This window comes from Pan troglodytes, chromosome 8 (genome assembly GCF_028858775.2).
Source record: "Pan troglodytes isolate AG18354 chromosome 8, NHGRI_mPanTro3-v2.0_pri, whole genome shotgun sequence".
NCBI lineage: Eukaryota > Metazoa > Chordata > Mammalia > Primates > Hominidae > Pan > Pan troglodytes.
The window spans coordinates 38,991,069-39,010,625 of record NC_072406.2 but is presented as its reverse complement, the minus strand read 5'-3'; the positions used below and the strand labels follow the sequence as shown (position 1 = coordinate 39,010,625).

Here is a 19,557-nt window from a genome sequence, read left to right as displayed (position 1 = left end):
TGGTCCTGGACTCTTTTTGGTTGGTAAGCTATTGATTATTGCCACAATTTCAGCTCCTGTTATTGGTCTATTCAGAGATTCAACTTCTTCCTGGTTTAGTCTCGGGAGGGTGTATGTGTCCAGGAATTTATCCATTTCTTCTAGATTTTCTAGTTTATTTGCGTAGAGGTGTTTGTACTATTCTCTGATGGTAGTTTGTATTTCTGTGGGATTGGTGGTGATATCCCCTTTATCATTTTTTATTGCATCTATTTGATTCTTCTGTATTTTCTTCTTTATTAGTCTTGCTAGCGGTCTATCGATTTTGTTGATCCTTCAAAAAACCAGCTCCTGGATTCATTAGTTTTTTGAAGGGTTTTTTGTGTCTCTATTTCCTTCAGTTCTGCTCTGATTTTAGTTATTTCTTGCCTTCTGCTAGCTTTTGAATGTGTGTGCTCTTGCTTTTCTAGTTCTTTTAATTGTGATGTTAGGGTGTCAATTTTGGATCTTTCTGCTTTCTCTTGTGGGCATTTAGTGCTACAAATTTCCCTCTACACACTGCTTTGAATTTGTCCCAGAGATTCTGGTATGTTGTGTCTTTGTTCTCGTTGGTTTCAAAGAACATCTTTATTTCTGCCTTCATTTCGTTATGTACCCAGTAGCTAGTTGGGGCATCTAGTCCTTACAACTAAAAGATCATTGACTGAAACCTACAGCAGTTTCTATAATGTTAAATAGCTTAATTTGACTTTGAAAAATAGTCAGTTTTGGAACTCCTGAGCCCACAGGTTCTGCTTGAATCATAAAGCTCTAAAATAAAGAGTCCACTTATTCATGGTTCAACTTTACATAATAATTATAAAGACCTTGCCTTTCAAATAAGGTAAAAGTCGCCTCCTCAAAGTACAAAAATGTATTCTGGATGAGTAATATATTAATGTTTTATATAGTTATGAGCATTCGAAAACTCTGCCAGCTTTTAAAATGGTTTTCCCCCTAGTTTCTTTTTCAGTGTATTATTTCACTCTATAAAGCACTAGCTCTCAAATTTTCAAGATTCATAACATTCAACTAATATGTATTACATATATACATATATATACACATATACACATAATTTCAACCTTAGAGAAAAGTTGGCAAGAAAACTACAAAGTACTTTTTTTCCTGAACCATCTGAGAGTAAGGTGGGCTACATAATGCCCCTTCACTCCTATATATTTGTTTGTAATTGCCACAAACAAGGATATTCCCCTTACACAACCTTCAAAATCAGGAATTTTAATGCTGATACACTTCTATCATCTACTCTACAGAGCCCATTCAAATTTCATCAACTGTCCTAAATATGTCCTTTAAAACAAAATGATCTAATCCGGGATTATGTGGTGCTTTTAGTTGTCAAATTTCTAATCTCCTTCAATCTGGAGGAGTTCCTCAATCTTTTCTTGAATTTCATGAACTTAACATTTTTTTTAAAGATTTCAGGCCAGTTGTTCTATAGACTGTTCCTGAATTTGGGTTTGTTGTATATTCCCTCACGATTTTATTTTTGGCAGGAACATCACAGAAGTGATGCTGAGGTCTTCTCATTGCATCCTCTCAGGTGCTGTGTGGTTTGCATTCATCTCATTACTAGTTATGTTTGCTTTGAGCACTTGATTAATGGTTGTGTCTGCCAGTCTTCTCCCCTGTAATCTTTCCCTCTTTCTTTTGTAATTAATTAGTATTTTGTGGAGAGATATTTCAAAACAATTAAGCTACCCTATTTCTAATCAAAACTTAACTCACTAGTTTTAGCAGCCATTGAAATTTTTGGATGAATTAATTATTACATAGATGGTTACCAAATGATGAATTTTAAAATTACACAATTTCTTCTATCTTTACTCATCAGCATTCTTCTGTAAGGAAAAGCTTTTGCTTCTCCCCATTCATTTAATTATGTATGTATTTATGGCAGTATGGATTAATGGAATTTTTATTGCATTCAGTGAATTACTATCTTTACCAGCAATATTAGTATTTTGGTGCTCAAACTGTCCCAGATCTAGAGAGTAAGAATTGCTTCAAGTTGGCTTCTGTGTGCTTCTGACATGTCTCCATCATTATTTGAGTATTTCCTTATTTGGAGGGCACAGTAAGTTCCAGGGTCATCTCATGGAGCCCTAAAATCAGCCTTTCTCCAAGAATCCTTGATTCCTTTTAGTTGAGAATTACATTTAAAAACCAAAAGCTAGGTGCTAGATGTGCTCTCTTAATACCCTGTTAGTGGAATTAGCTAGGTAATATGTACACACACACTCACATGCATTCACATTATATTTATTTTTGTATGTTTATATATATTAATATAAACAGATATTAAATATATATAAAATGGTGAGTTCACATTGATACCTCCAATTCCAACCCAACATCACTATAATTCTTTTCTGTAACAGTAAGAAACCTGCCGCCCGTTGTCCTCAGTATATCTCCTGATTGTATCAGGCCTCCTTTAGGTAACCAGTCTCTTCTCTCCACCCTGATCCCTATGCAGATACCTTTCTCATCTACAGGAAGTTCGTCCCCATACAGGATCATCCCCATCACCCTACATGGATGTGCTTCTCATCCCACTTGGGGACACAACACTCCCTGCCAGCAGATACCTTCCTTACCCCTCTCAGGCTCCAAACTGCCTACTGAGCTGCACCTGGACTCCCATGCTTGCTTGTCCCACCCAATGGCTTTTGTTGTAAATTATTCATAAAGAAAGGAAGGATTGAAGGGCACTCCATAATTTTTAAGTTCGGGTGTACTGCCTCACTTGGTGCTAAAAAGTGGGTTATTAATAAACAAATCACAACTTCTCTTTGACCTACATTATGCATTGGGGATTTGGTCTAAAATGGGGCATGTGGGTAATAAGAGATTTAAAACCATAAAATATTCTGTCATAAGAATGAGGTCTAAATAAATCACAAAAAGTACATTCTGTACTTTTGTATTGAAATGTTAAGTATCCTATTAGAAATGAAGTTCCCCAGAGAGAAATCCGCAGAAATAAGAACTAAGGGCTGTCCTTTAAATTTAGTCTCTTTCATTTTCTATTCAAGATAAGGATTTTTTTTTCAGACATTAGTTCACTTGCCTGAAGGGATCTATCTCCTGGGAAGTCATATTATTGATTGACTGATGATATACCAGTAATGGCTAATACATTTCATTAATAATATTTATAACCTCACTTGTCATTTTGCTCTCTGAGGTATCTGGTGATTTTTTGTAAAAGTATACCCCACTTAATAAAAAACTAAAAGGTTTTCTTAAAGGCCGTATTCATAATGAGCATTAGCAAACTGAATCTTACTTTTAGTGTAATTAGGTAGCTTCATATTTAAAGTAATACTGAATTTATTCTAGCAGAGGGTTACTGTTTTCTTTTTTGGAAACATAAAGAGGCACCTCTTTTGGAAACTCAGATTTTCATTATTTAGCAACTATTTATTAAGCACCTACTATGTGTATAGCACTGAGCTATAGGCTAAGTAGGAATATTATCTCATAATAATGGTAACAGTTTAGATTTTCTGAATTATGAAGTATCAGCAATTACACTAAGTAGTTTGCCTCTGGCATCCCATTTATTCTTCACAGCAACTAATCTTAGGAGGCAGAGACTTTTTCACACTTGTAGATGTGCAGGTTGATGCCCTTGCAGATTCTGTGTGACTTTCTCATTGTCACATAATTATATGGCAAGTCTTCCCTCTCCTTCATTCATTCATTAAGTACTTTCAAAATGTTAGCACTGTACCTGGTTCTAGGGACAAAGTGACAAAGTGATAGACCAGAGAAATCTACAACTTAGCAGAGAAAGTACTCAAATAAAATATGATTACAATGAAGTCTGACAACTGGTTGGCTAAATGAAGTACAGGGCATTGGGGAAAACTTGGGCAAGCAGAAGTTAGCTGGGTGCTGTTAGATATGAATTCTAAATTTCTTTTCAAAGAATCAATATGTCAGTATGTTCAATTCTTTGCCTTCTACTTTTAAACTTAACTTCCTCATAAAGCAACCTTTTTCAATTACCTCCTCCACCCTGACTCATTTCAATCACCTGCTCCACCCTGACTCATTCTGATTACCTGCTCCACCCTGACTTATTCCGATTACCTGGTCCACCCTGACTCATTCCGATTACCTGGTCCACCCTGACTCATTCCGATTACCTGGTCCACCCTGACTCATTCTGATTACCTGCTCGGTCATAACCATTTTTCCTGCCAAACCACTTACCCCATCACTCTCTTTAATTTAGCCAATCAGAATTAGTTTAGCCTGTGCGGTCTAACCCTAGCCAATAGGGGAACGACACAGCAGCAGGGGCCACATGCATCAGTGATAAGAACCCCTTCCCCTCCCTTGTGCAGGTGTGTGCTCAACATTGCTCCATCTGTAGGGGTGCATCCTTCTATAGAAGTAACTTGCCTTGCTGAGAATTAAAAAGAAAATTTTATATTCGAATTATATTCGAGTGCTATTTCTTTTGTGGTACTGAAACTTTATATATAACAGTGCAGAGGAGAGGGAAGGTTTCTATGCAGGGAAAGTATCATGTTTGTAACTGGTCAAAATTCAGAATCTACTCTTAGATACACAGAGAAATTGCAATTTCTTCGTTTTGACTGTAACTATTATGGCTTTTCCCCAAGCTCATGCCCACTGGCTGGAAGAAAAATAAAGCTCAGTTAAATTCAATAAATCCATAAGTCCTTTTAGATAGGGTTCAGTCTCTCTTGGATAAAAGTGTTTTCTCCATTTCTCAGATGGCATTCCTCCTCAGAAAGGGTCTCACTCTGCCACCCAGGCTAGAATGCAGTGGTGCAATCACAGCTCACTGCAGCCTCGAACTCCTGGGCCCAGGCAATCCTCCCACCTCAGCCTCCTGAATAGCTGGGGTTACAGGTACATGTGACCAAGCTTGACTAATTTTTTAAAATAAGTTTTTGTAGAGACAGGGTCTTGCTATATTGCCCAGTCTGGCCTCTAACTCCTGGGCTCAAGTAATCCTCCTGCCTCATCCTTTCAAAGTGCTGGGATTATAGGCATGAACCACCATGCCTGCCCCTCCTCCTTCTTTTAAGACCTTGTGTCAGGGAGAAAAGAGAGGGTCCTTGGGCATGGTGGCTCTCTAGTTTAAGGGGCCATATGCTTTTGTCTGCCTAGCCGCTAGGTGCCCTACTGGGCTCCCAGGCCGTAGTCTGCCTCCAGGGAGCTTGTGGTCTGTTCCTCTCATGCAGAGAGCGCTTCCTGTGGCTCCTCCTGCAGATTAAGTCTATTTGCTCCAGTTAGAGCTGAGAACACTCTGAGTTCTGGCTGACTCCCATTTAGACACAGCAGAGCTGGCCCAGGGGATCTGCCCAGTGCCTCACTGTACACCCCCCCTTATCTTCTGAAAAACCCCTTCTAGAAACTTTCCAGCCAGATTATCAATTACTTTCAGGTTTCTGGAAAACTAAAGCTAAGGGTTTGGAAAAGCTAACTTGAGTCTTTCCACTATCTGATCATTCTGCCCCTCCAGGTTAGCAATGATGTGGCTCACCGCAGACAGGAATGCCGCAGATTCTGAGTGGCTTCCTCAGGAATGTCGAGTGAGAGTGGTAGGAAGTGTGAGGGTGACATCATTTGGTTCTGTGTCCCCACCCAAATGTCATATCAAATTGTAATTTGGGGGAGGGACCTGGTGGGAGGTGATTGGTTCATGGGGGCAGATTTCCCCTTGCTGTTCTCGTGATAGTGAGTTCTCACGAGATGTGCTTGTTTAAAAGTGTGTAGCCCTTCCCCCATCACTCTCTCTCTCCAGCCACCATAGTAAGATGTGCCAGCTTTGCCTTTGCCCTCCTGCCATGATTGTAAGTTTCCTGAAGCCTCCCCAGCCATGCCTCATGCACAGCCTGTGGAACTGTGAGTCAATCAAATCTCTTTTCTTTATAAGTTGCCCAGTCTCAGGTAGTTCTTTATAGCAGTGTGAGAACGGGCTAATACAGAAGGTAAGAGCTCCTTCCTGCCCTCATTATCTTTTTAAAAGCTCATCTCCTACACTCCAGCCTGGGTGACAGAGGGAAACTCTGTTTCAAAAAAAAAAAGCTCATCTCACTGCCCTGCTTCACCCTGTTTGATCTTTCCACAATGATCCCGTCTTATAAAAAAAAACCCTGTGGTGTATCCCTGAAAACTTCTCTCCATATGCTAAAGAGAAGGTAAGCAATTTAGACAGATTTTCCTCAGGAGATAGGCTTTCCTCAGGAGATAGCCTTGCTATAAATTCCTATTTTTGAATGCTAAAAACTGAATGTTACCTCAATCATTTTTTTTGCAATTTGCATTTCTTCTAGAATAAATGTTCATATTTTCCCACTGCCAAACAGAGTGATGCCTCAGGCACACTGGGGTGAAGATCATGTTATCAGGCAGGAAAAAAAGAAAAAGCACGTCAATAAATTTCGAAGTATTTTCCAAGTTACAAGTGTAAGAGCTCTGACTGGGAAAGATTATGGCACATTTAAGGTGGTGAAAGATGTGGACCTGGCTAATAGGTAATAGGAAGAGAGGGTACCTGATTAGCACCAAGAGATATAAAGAAGTTATTACTCATTAGTTGCTTACTCTGTTCCAGCACGGAGGATCATAAGGAAAAGCCTTCCCCAAGGGATGGAGATACTGAACAAGGTAGTGGCAGGATCAGATGTGTTTTTTGAAAGGATCCCCCTGGCTGCAGTGTGGAGAAAGGACTGGAAGGAAAGGAAGGAGATTAGGATGCAGGGAGTTCAGTAAAGTATAACTGCAGGAGCCCAGGCAAGAGATGAGGGCTAGAACTAGGGCAGGAGCAGTAAAGATGGAATTTGGTGATATCTAACAGAGAGGCAAGTTTTGTGTCTAAGTTGTATAACTGGGAGGTGAAAACAAGGGAAGACTCGAGGATGAGCTTAAGATTTTCGTTTTGAGCAATGAGTAGATGTGGGCGACTTTCTAAGACAAGAAACTCTTTATATGTAGCAGATTTCTAGACAGATGAGGTGGTGCAGCTCCATTTTGGACATTCTGAGTATGAGGTGCCTGACAGCTATCTAAGATCTTCAGTACCCAATAATGAGCTGATAGTATAATTATGAAGTGACAGATTCAAATAAAATTGATTCTAAAACCCTTTACTCCCAGCTGTAGCTTTCTCTGAAAATTTCATTTAAAAATAAAATGAGGACATTGATTTTCAGTTTGATTCTGCAGGTTGTGGTTTACCACATCTTGTTCTTTCTGCCCTCAAGAATTTTCAGTATAAATGTACACCCCTACCATCCTCAGGTTTTAATTCATACAACAACCTACTAATCACCATAGGCAAACTGAATCCATGTCCTCTTACTGTGGAGAATAGAAATATTATAAGTACTATCTTATATGTAATTAATAATATTTTGGTGTCAGACACTAGGAATGCATTTCATAAGCAACTGGCCCTCTTTTCTAATTATTGCCAAAAATCTATAAATCAAATAATATAAGACCAAAGCTCTCATTTTGTTAACTACTCCAATTTATAATGTTTTAAAAAGATATCATATAAAGGTCAGGCACGGTGGCTCACGCCTGTAATCCCAGCCCTTTGGGAGGCCGAGACGGGTGGATCATGAGGTCAGGAGATCGAGACCATCCTGGCTAATATGGTGAAACCCCGTCTCTATTAAAAAATACAAAAAATTAGCCAGGCATGGTGGTGGGCGCCTGTAGTCCCAGCTACTAGGTAGGCTCAGGCAGGAGAATGGTGTGAACCCAGGAGGCAGAGCTTGCAGTGAGCAGAGATCGTGCCACTGCACTCCAGCCTGGGCGACAGAGTGAGACTCCATCTCAAAAAACAAAACAAAACAAAACAAAAATATTTAAAAGGTTGCCTTATTTGTTATCTAAGTATATGTTTTCAATCTAGTTTATTTTGGAGGAAATCATAGGAATTTACATTTCTCAAAGCTTCTGGTTTACCAAATTTTTCTTTAATAGCTAAAAAGTTGTTTATTGATACTTGTTTTAACAATTTTCAATCTATGCTATACTTACTGTATCTATTTTTTAGAGGAAGGGAATTGTGAGATCCCAAGTTAAATAGCAAGTTCTCCATTTGAGTCTGTCTTACAGGGTAGACAAAATTATTTTCTGGAGAGAATAATGGCCCCTCCTATGAAGCAGTGAAGAATGATTTGTTGTAATTTCAAGCAGAAGCCCTTATTAGTACACTAACCCAGACAGATTGCTCAAGGCTCTGAATTCAACCAGAAACATAGACTAGCTGCACCCCAGTTATTAATCAGGAATTCACAAATTCACTGCTGCTCAGAAGTTTTCAAATGCACAGGTGAGAAAAACAAAGCATAGGCACATGCATGTTTGAGGATACACTATTCATCCATTCCTCTCTAGATGCTCTGAAATTCATTCCTGGGCTAAGCCAAAATACTTGGATATTAAAGAAATTTTAAAAATTAACCCATTAACTTGCTGAGCTTTAGTTTCCAAAATGCAAAATGAAGGAAGACTCATTCATTCAACTAACACTCAGTGGACTTCTATACTCAAAGCATTAGGTCTACGAAATAGACTAAGACACAGTCCCACTTCTCAAAGACTCTGTCTGTCCACCTGTATTTCTAAGTATCTTTATCTATAAAGACCAAATGTATAATTATAATTCTATATGATAAATGCAAACATGGAAGTATACACAGGTTACAGAAACACAAGGAGGGATACCTTACCCATCTACAGTGCAAAAGGGAAGGAGAATAATGACTGAAGGATACTGAGACATCTTCAGGATTACTGTCATACATTCTCACAAGAAAGTTTAGTAAATATGGAAATTTATTATTTCACATAACAAAAGGTCCAGAGATAAGGCAGGCTTCAAAGTTGATTGACTTAGTGCCTCAATTATGTTATCAAACACCCCCATTCTTCCCCTCTCTCAGCTCTGCCTTTCTCAGAGCTGGCTTTCTGCTCAGGACAGAGCATCTTAGTCACAGGTAACTGTAGCAGTTTCCGGCATCACTCTATGACATGCAAGGGTCCTGAGGAAGAAAGAGACCATCTTTTCCTGTTTCTCCTTAGGAGGGAGGAAATACTCCCAGATGATAATGAAAATTTCCCCTCACATCTCAAAATCCTGGATTTGGATATGTGTCCATTTGCAAAGCAATCACTAGTAGGAGCCATGAGATTGTCATTATAGGCTTACAGTAATCATTTGAGATGCTGTCTGTTTTAGAGGATCAACTACACATGTTACTACACTGGTGTCATATGAGCACAAACTAGCTGACTTGAAAGAAGTTACCCTTTCTTCTGGGAATCTCTCATTTGCCAAATTATCTCTGCAGTTCCTACCTCAATAAGATACTACTGATTTTTCTTCTATTTCCAATACCTAGAAAGGAAGGCCATTCGAAAAAGATCAAATCATATCATACTAGTTCATTATGGAGTTAAAACTCATGCATTTTAAACAAAACTTACCAAAATCTACTAGTTTCACTCCACCTTCAGTGGTCAATAGAATGTTATTGCCTTTCACATCTCTGTGGATAGTTTTGTTGTTATGCAAATGTTGAAGTCCCTAGAAGATAAGAAATATATAATGACTCTTAACAAAAGCATCAAACAATAAAAATTTTCAGATGATGTACCTGTACAAAATCAATAGGAAACAGATAATAAAATTAACATTCAGACACTCAAATGTTTCACATTGAGTTAGTCACATCAAAGAACATCATTTCCACTTTGAATTATATAAAAATTCACAGAATCAAAGCATGCTCCTTAATTCTTAGCAAATATCGTATTACAAATGTGTGAGTTTCAATGGAAGAAAATATTTCATATACCTATCTAAGATAATGGCCAAAAAACCCTATTATTAGTTTTCTACCTTCATCACTATCACAGTCTCAGAAATACACTTAAGAGGTCAGAATTCAGGATCCTGTTGGTACAATGAAAGTAAATTTGTAGTGGAAAAAAAGAATTAGCTATGCTGAACATGTCAGATTTTGCATATATTCTTCCATCAATAAATACTAATGTAGTATCACTAGTGACATTTTTCTAAAAATAGGATCTACATTTTTTAACTGGAACTGCTTCATAATTAATGCACATACAATTTAAATTGCCTTACCATTAGTGCTTCATGTAAAATATAGGCAATTAGAGGCTCACTCATTCTTTCACCCCTCTTCAGAAATCCTTTCACAAGGTCAGTCACTGATCCTCCATTGCAGAGCTAAACAAGAATATTTTAAGATGGCTATTAAAAACATGTGACATTTTATGTTCTTTCTAGAAAAGTTCTTCCAAGACATTTTTAAAAGTGTTCCAATGTTCTCTTTCAAATGATTAATGCCATTATCTTTATGCTTTCATAAATAAAATGAATATATAAACTTAGACTTGTGTAAAATTAATTCCTAGAACACAATTTTCACATGAATTAATTTTTAGAAGATAATTTGGAGAAGCATGAGCTTGATTTTCAAATGCAAGGATAAGAATTATGGGGAGAGGCGCCCGCCATTGCTGAGGCTTGAGTAGGTAAACAAAGCGGCCAGGAAGCTGGAACTGCGTGGAGAGCACCACAGCTCAAGGAAGCCTGCCTGCCTCTGTAGACTCCACCTGTGGGGGCAGGGCATAGCCAAACAAAAGGTAGCAGAATCTTCTGCAGACTTAAATGTCCCTGTCTGACAGCTTTACAGAGAGTAGTGGTCCTCCCAGCATGGAGTTTAAGATCTGAGAACGGACAGACTGCCTCCTCAAGTGGGTCCCTGACCCCCAAGTAGCCTTTCTGGGAGGCACCCCCCAGTAGGGGCAGACTGACACCTCACAGGGCCGGGTACCCCTCTGAGACAAAACCTCCAGAGGAACGATCAGACAGCAACATTTGCTGTTCAGCAATATTCGCTGTTCTGCAGCCTCCGCTGCTGATACCCAGGCAAACAGGGTCTGGAGTGGACCTCCAGCAAACTCCAACAGACCTGCAGCTGAGGGTCCTGACTGTTAAAAGGAAAACTAACAAACAGAAAGGACATCCACACCAAAACCCCATCTGTATGTCACCATCATTAAAGACCAAAGGTAGATAAAACCACAAAGATGGGGAAAAACCAGAACAGAAAAACTGAAAATTCTAAAAATCACAGCAACCTCTCCTCCTCCAAAGGAACGCAGCTCCTCACCAGCAATGGAACAAAGCTGGATGGAGAATGACTCTGATGATTTGAGAGAAGAAGGCTACAGAGGATCAAACTTCTCCAAGCTAAAGGAGGAAGTTCGAACCCATCGCAAAGAAGTTAAAAACCTTGAAAAAAGATTAGACAAATGGCTAACTAGAATAACCAATGCAGAGAAGTCCTTAAAGGACCTGATGGAGCTGAAAACCACGGCATGAGAACTACATGACGAATGCACAAGCTTCAGCAACTGATTCGATCAACTGGAAGAAAGGGTATCAGTGATTGAAGATCAAATGAATGAAATGAAGCGAGAAGTTTAGAGAAAAAAGAATAAAAAGAAATGAACAAAGCTTCCAAGAAACATGGGACTATGTGAAAAGACCAAATCTACGTCTGATTGGTGTACCTGAAAGTGACAGGGAGAATGGAACCAAATTGGAAAACACTCTGCAGGATATTATCCAGGAGAACTTCCCCAACCAAGCAAGGCAGGACAACATTCAAATTCAGGAAATACAGAGAACGCCACAAAGATACTCCTCGAGAAGAGCAACTCCAAGACACATAATTGTCAGATTCACCAAGGTTGAAATGAAGGAAAAAATATTAAGGGCAGCCAGAGAGAAAGATCGGGTAACCCACAAAGGGAAGCCCATCAGACTAACAGTGGATCTCCTGGCAGAAACTCTACAAGCCAGAAAAGAGTGGGGGCCAATATTCAACATTCTTAAAGAAAAGAATTTTCAACCCAGAATTTCATATCCAGCCAAATTAAGCTTCATAAGTGAAGGAGAAATAAAATCCTTTACGGACAAGCAAATACTGAGAGATTTTGTCACCACCAGGCCTTCCCTAAAAGAGCTCCTGAAGGAAGCACTAAACATGGAAAGGAACAACTGGTACCAGCCACTGCAAAAACATGCCAAGTTGTAAAGACCATCGAGGCTAGGAAGAAACTGCATCAACTAATGAGCAAAACAACCAGCTAACATCATGACAGGATCAAATTCACACATAACAATATTAACCTTAAATGTAAATGGACTAAATGCTCCAATTAAAAGACACAGACTGGCAAATTGGATAAAGAGTCAAGACCCATCAGTGTGCTGTATTCAGGAGACCCATCTCACGTGCAGAGACGCACATAGGCTCAAAATAAAGGGATAGAGGAAGATCTACCAAGCAAATGGAAAACAAAAAAATGCAGGGGTTGCAATCCTAGTCTCTGATAAAACAGACTTTAAACCAACAAAGATCAAAAGAGACAAAGAAGGCCATTACATAATGGTAAAGGGATCAATTCAACAAGAAGAGCTAACTATCCTAAATATATATGCACCCAATACAGGAGCACCCAGATTCATAAAGCAAGTCCTTAGAGACCTACAAAGAGACTTAGACTCCCACACAATAATAATGGGAGACTTTAACACCCCACTGTCAACATTAGACAGATCAACGAGACAGAAAGTTAACAAGGATATCCAGGAATTGAATTCAGCTCTGCACCAAGCAGACCTAATAGACATCTACAGAACTCTCTACCCCAAATCAACAGAATATACGTTCTTCTCAGAACCACACCGCACCTATGCCAAAACTGACCACATAGTTGGAAGTAAAGCACTCCTCAGCAAATGTAAAAGAACAGAAATAATAACAAACTGTCTCTCAGACCACAGTGCAACCATACTAGAACTCAGGATTAAGAAACTCATTCAAAACTGCTCAACTACATGGAAACTGAACAATATGCTCCTGAATGACAACTGGGTACATAATGAAATGAAGGCAGAAATAAAGATGTTCTTTGAAAGCAATGAGAATGAAGACACAACATATCAGAATCTCTGGGACACATTTAAAGCAGTGTGTAGAGGGAAATTTATAGCACTAAATGCCCACAAGAGAAAGCAGAAAAGATCTAAAATTGACACCCTAACATCACAATTAACAGAACTAGAAAAGCAAGAGCAAACACATTCAAAAGCTAGCAGAAGGCAAGAAATAACTAAGATCAGAGCAGAACTGAAGGAGATAGAGACACAAAAAACCCTTCAAAAAGTCAATGAATCCAGGAGCTGGTTTTTGAAAAAATCAACAAAATCAATAGACCACTAGCAAGACTATTAAAGAAGAAAAGAGAGAAGAATCAAACAGATGCAATAAAAAATGATGAAGGGGATATCACCATCAATCCCACAGAAATACAAACTACCATCAGAGAATACTATAAACACCTCTACGCAAATAAATTAGAAAATCTAGATTAAATGGATAAATTCCTGGACACATACACCCTCCCAAGTCTAAACCAGGAAGAAGTTGAATCTCTGAATAGACCAATAACAGGCTCTGAAATTGAGGCAATAATTAACAGCTTACCAACCAAAAAAAATCCAGGACCAGATGGATTCACAGCCGAATTCTACCAGAGGTACAAGGAGGAGCTGGTACCATTCCTTCTGAAATTATTCCAATCAATAGAAAAAGAGGGAATCCTCCCTAACTTATTATATGAGGCCAGCATCATCCTGATACCAAAGCCTGGCAGAGATGCAACAAAAAAAGAGAATTTTAGACCAATATCCCTGATGAACATCAATGCAAATATCCTCAATAAAATACTGGCAAACCGAATCCAGCAGCACATCAAAAAGCTTATCCACTATGATCAAGTGGGCTTCATCCCTGGGATGCAAGGCTGGTTCAACATATGCAAACCAATAAACATAATCCAGCATATAAACAGAACCAAAGATAAAAACCACATGATTATCTCAATAGATGCAGAAAAGGCCTTCAACAAAATTCAACAGCCCTTCATGCTAAAAACTCTCAATAAATTAGGTATTGATGGGACATATCTCAAAATAATGAGCTATTTATGACAAACCCACAGCTAATATCATACTGAATGGGCAAAAACTGGAAGCATTCCCTTTGAAAACTGGCACAAGACAGGGATGCCCTCTCTCACCACTCCTATTCAACATAGTGTTGGAAGTTCTGGCCAGGGCAATCAGGCAAGAGAAAGAAATAAAGGGTATTCAATTAGGAAAGAAGAAATCAAATTGTCCCTGTTTGCAGATGACATGATTGTATATTTAGAAAACCCCATTGTCTCAGCCCAAAATCTCCTTAAGTTGATAAGCAACTTCAGCAAAGTCTCAGGATACAAAATCAGTGTGCAAAAATCACAAGCATTCTTATACACCAATCACAGACAGAGAGCCAAATCATGAGTGAACTCCCATTCACAATTGCTTCAAAGAGAATAAAATATCTAGGAATCCAACTTACAAGGGATGTGAAGGACCTCTTCAAGGAGAACTACAAACCACTGCTCAATGAAACAAAAGAGGACGCAAACAAATGGAAGACCATTCCATGCTCATGGATATGAAGAATCAATATCATGAAAATGGCCATACTGCCCAAGGTAATTTACAGATTCAATGCCATCCCCATCAAGCTACCAATGCCTTTCTTCACAGAATTGGAAAAAACTACTTTAAAGTTCATATGAAACCAAAAAAGAGCCCACATTGCCAAGTCAATCCTAAGCCAAAAGAACAAAGCTGGAGGCAACACGCTACCTGACTTCAAACTATACTACAAGGCTACAGCAACCAAAACAGCATGGTACTGGTACCAAAACAGAGATATAGACCAATGGAACAGAACAGAGCCCTCAGAAATAATACCACACATCTACAACTATCTGATCTTTGACAAACCCGACAAAAACAAGCAATGGGGAAAGGATTCCCTATTTAACAAATGGTGCTGGGAAAACTGGCTAGTCATATGTAGAAAGCTGAAACTGGATCCCTTCCTTACACCTTATACAAAACTTAATTCAAGATGGATTAAAGACTTAAATGTTAGACCTAAAACTATAAAACCCCTAGGAGAAAACCTAGGCATTACCATTCAGGACATAGGCATGGGCAAGGACTTCATGTCTAAAACACCAAAAGCAATGGCAACAAAAGCCAAAATTGACAAATGGGATCTAATTAAACTAAAGAGCTTCTGTACAGCAAAAGAAACTACCATCAGAGTGAACAGGCATCCTACAGAATGGGAGAAAATTTTTGCAATCTACTCATCTGACAAAGGGCTAATATCCAGAATCTACAAAGAACTCAAACAAATTTACAAGAAAAAAACAAACAACCCCATCAACAAGTGGGCGAAGGACATGAACAGACACTTCTCAAAAGAAGACGTTTATGCAGCCAACAGACACATGAAAAAATGCTCATCATCACTGGCCATTAGAGAAATGCAAACCAAAACCACAATCATCTCACACCAGTTAGAATGGCGATCATTAAAAAGTCAGGAAATAACAGGTGCTGGAGAGGATGTGGAGAAATAGGAACACTTTTACACTGTTGGTGGGACTGTAAACTAGTTCAACCATTGTGGAAGTCAGTGTGGCGATTCCTCAGGGATCTAGAACTAGAAATACCATTTGACCCAGCCATCCCATTACTGGGTATATACACAAAGGATTGTAAATCTTGCTGCTATAAAGACACATGCACACATATGTTTATTGCGGCACTACTCACAATAGCAAAGACTTGGAACCAACCCAAATGTCCAACAATGATAGACTGGATTAAGAAAATGTGGCACATATACAGCATGGAATACTATGCAGCCATAAAAAATGATGAGTTCATGTCCTTTGTAGGGACATGGATGAAGATGGAAACCATCATTCTCAGCAAACTATGGCAAGGACAAAAAACCAAACATCGCATCTTCTCACTCACAGGTAAGAATTGAACAATGAGAACACTTGGACACAGGAAGGGGAACATTGCACACCAGGGCCTGTTGTGGGGTGGGGGGAGGGGTAGCCTTAGGAGATATACCTAATGTAAATGACGAGTTAATGGGTGCAACACACCAACATGGCACATGTATACATATGTAACAAACCTGCATGTTGTGCACATGTACCCTAGAACTTAAAGTATAATAAAAAATATATATATTAAAAAAAGAAATACAACTCTTTTTACCTTAAAAAAAAGAATTATGATTCTACAAATTATTCTCAAATTTTAGGATCTAGGGCTTAAAAGCATTATTGATTTATGATAGTTTAATCAATAGTGCAATAGATTATGTCACCTCAAAACAGTTATATACCATTTTGTATGTACATTAATTTAAAAATTTGAAAAAATTTCAGGATACATTATTATTACAGTAAGTATTACAAATAATATCTTAGAAAATTACCCAGAATATCATGTACCCATACATACTTTGGCATCCTCCTTCCCCTCCCCACACCCAAAACAGGGAGAATATACATACAAAAACAAGAGGAAGGAACATGGTAGGGGAGTTTTCCACATCTGGGTTCTCCAAAGTTAGGTAATATTAAATATCACAGAAAATTTTCAAAAGAGCTGTATGTTTGCCGAACAGAGAAACACTGATATTAGCAGCAAATATTACTTAAAAATGGAAGATAACTGGATAAATGGCCCTGGAACAAGAGAACGTCCCAGTGAAGCACTGACCCCACAAATCCTTGATCCTCCAATCCTTAATACTTCAGCCTTTGCCATCAGCCTTGTCACACATCCTATGGCTCCTTTCTGTGGTTTCCCTGCCCATCACCCTGACATACGGGGCCTCCTCCTTTCCCACCTGCTTGGGAACTAAAGAAACCATCATTTCCCTGACTCTCTTCTAACCCAAGTCAGAAGGTGAAAGCAAATTGAAAAACTGAATGAATTTTCTCATGCAATTTTTCTAATGTGGTGATTAGATTTTACTGGATGCCTGAACACTTATAGTACATTTTGGATTAGATAATAATAGTTAAGATGAATTGCATACTTACTTTGTGCCAGGCACATTTCTAATCAGTTTACATGATTATCTCTAAACCTCACCACTGTCTGAAGTAGGTAGTATCATCTTCATGTTAAACATGAAAAAACTGAGGCACATTTATATTTGGTGTTTTTCTTCATTCAGAGAAAACTTCTTTCAGGTTATACAGGAGTATGTGCAGCCTAGCATTCCAAGACTTGCATTTTTCTTCTGTATCAGGAAGGGTAATACCCTTTTAGGTGCATAAACAAGAGTGTTGCTGCCCTGGAAGCCGAATAAAAGGTCAGACTGGCTCCACTGTGGCCTAGTGCTGCTGGCTCACAAAAGTACTCACAATTGATTGAAAAGAAATTGTATTTTTTAAATTGCAAGCTGCTTATTTAAAAAAAAAAAAAAAAGCCAAAAAACTAAGTTTGGCTGTGTGCAGTGGCTCACATCTGTAATCTAGCCCTTTAGCAGGCCAAGGTGAAAGGATCACTTAAGGCTAGGAGTTAGAGACCAGCCTGGGTAACACAGTAAGACCCCTGCCTCTAAAAAAATTTTTTTATAAAAATTAGCCAGGCATAGTGGCACATAGCTGAGGTTCAGCTATTTGGTAGGCTGAGGCAGGATTGCATGAGCCCATGAGTTCAAGGCTGCAGTGAGCTACTGCACCCCAGCCTAGGCGACAGAGCGAGACACTGTCTCTAAAAAAAAGTAAAAAAAAAAAAAAAAAAAAGTTTTAGGGCTGTGTTTTAAACTTCTAAAAGCACTGTAGGGAGACTAAATTTATCTTCCTATTTCTCCAGTGTGGCCTCTATTTGGCTGTACTTTCTGCAATTGACTATTATGTTAATACAAGAGTAAATATTTGGCTTCTTTGCACATTCTTTTTCTAAATGCTGTTTTAATGGGTTTTTTAATTCCTTTTTTTTTAATGCTGAGTATTCTACCGAATGGATGAACCACTGTTTATTCATTTATAAAACTGAAAGGCATTTTAATTGTTTTTGGCAATTATAAGCGGAACTGCTATGAACATTCACGTACAGATTTTGATGTGAATATAAGTTTTCATTTCTCTTGGGTAAGTACAAAGAGAGGAAACTGCTGAATCCTATGGGTTATATATTTAACTGTCTCTGCATCAGCCAGACTGTTTCCCACGGTGGCTATGGCTATACCATCTGCAGCCCCTCTAGCAGTGTATGAGAGTTCTAGTTGTTCCATATCTTCATCAGCACTTGACATTGTGAGGTGTTTCGTTAAAGCCATTCTATTTTTTTATTTTATTTTTATTTAATTTTTTTAAAATTTCAATAGGTTTTTAGGGAACAGGTAGTGTTTGGTCACAAGAATAAGTTATTTAGTGGTGATTTCTGAGATTTTGGTGCACCCATCACCCGAGCTGTGTACACTGTGCCCAGTGTGCTGTCTTTTATCCCTCAACACCCACCCACACTTTCCCCCGAGTCCCCAATGTACAGTGTATCATTCTTACGCCTTTGTGTCCTCATAGCTTAGCTCTCACATATGAGTGAGAATATACGATGTTTGGTTTTCCATTCCTGAGTTACTTCACTTAGAATAATGTAGAATAATGGTCTCCAATTCCTTCCAGGTGGCTGTGAATGCCATTATTTCATTCCTTTTTATGGCTGAGTAGTATTCGATCATATATATATATCACATTTTCTTTATCCACCTGTTAATTGATGGGCATTTGGGCTGGTTCCATGTTTTTGCAATTGCAAACTGTGCTGCTATGAACATGTGTGTATAAATATCCTTTTCATATAGTGATTTATTTTTCTCTGCATAGATACCTAGTAGTGGGATTGCTGGATCAAATGGTAGATTTACTTTTTAGTTCTTTAAGGAATCCCCACACTGTTTTCCATAGTGGTTCCATAGTGGTGTTGATGGGAGTGTAAAAATATTCCCTTTTCAATGCTTCCACGTGAACATCTATTATTTTTTTATTTTTTGATTATAGCCATTTTTGAAGGAGTGAGGTGGTTTCACATTGTGGTTTTGATTTGCATTTCTCTGATAATTAGTGATGTTGAGAATTTTTTCATATGCTTGTTGGCCATTTGTATATCTTCTTTTGAGAATTGTTTACTCATGTCTTTAGCCCACTTTTTGATGGGATTTTTTTTTTCTTGCTGATTTGTTTGAGTTCTTTGTAGATCCTGGATATTAGTTCTTCGTCATATATATAGATTTTGAAGATGTTCTCTCACTCTGTGGATTGTCTGTTAACTCTACTGATTATTTCTTTTGCTGCGCAGAAGCTTTTTAGTTTAATTAAGTTCCATCTATTTATCTTTGTTTTTGTTGCATTTGCTTTTGGGTTCTTGGTCATGAAGTCTTTGCCTAAGCCAATGTCTAAAAGGGTTTTTCCCATATTATTTTCTAGAATCTTTATGGATTCAGGTCTTAGATTTAAGTC

General features: G+C 38.4%; 1 protein-coding gene across 14 annotated transcripts in view; it reads right to left on the bottom strand.

Annotated features, from left to right (window-relative positions):
* The window catches only part of MYO3A (myosin IIIA), a 285,430-nt gene that overhangs the window by 211,941 nt on the left and 53,932 nt on the right, over positions 1-19,557 (bottom strand). For all 14 annotated transcript variants that reach the window (XR_010146830.1, XR_010146831.1, XM_063781509.1 and 11 more), the window contains 2 exons: positions 10,199-10,303; positions 9,535-9,634 (listed from right to left, as the gene is read on the bottom strand). Coding sequence is in view for 12 of the 14 variants with exons in the window: in XM_063781509.1 (XP_063637579.1) it covers positions 9,535-9,634; positions 10,199-10,303 (205 nt within the window). In the remaining 2 variants the exon portion in view is untranslated. The remainder of the gene's footprint in view (positions 1-9,534; positions 9,635-10,198; positions 10,304-19,557) is intronic.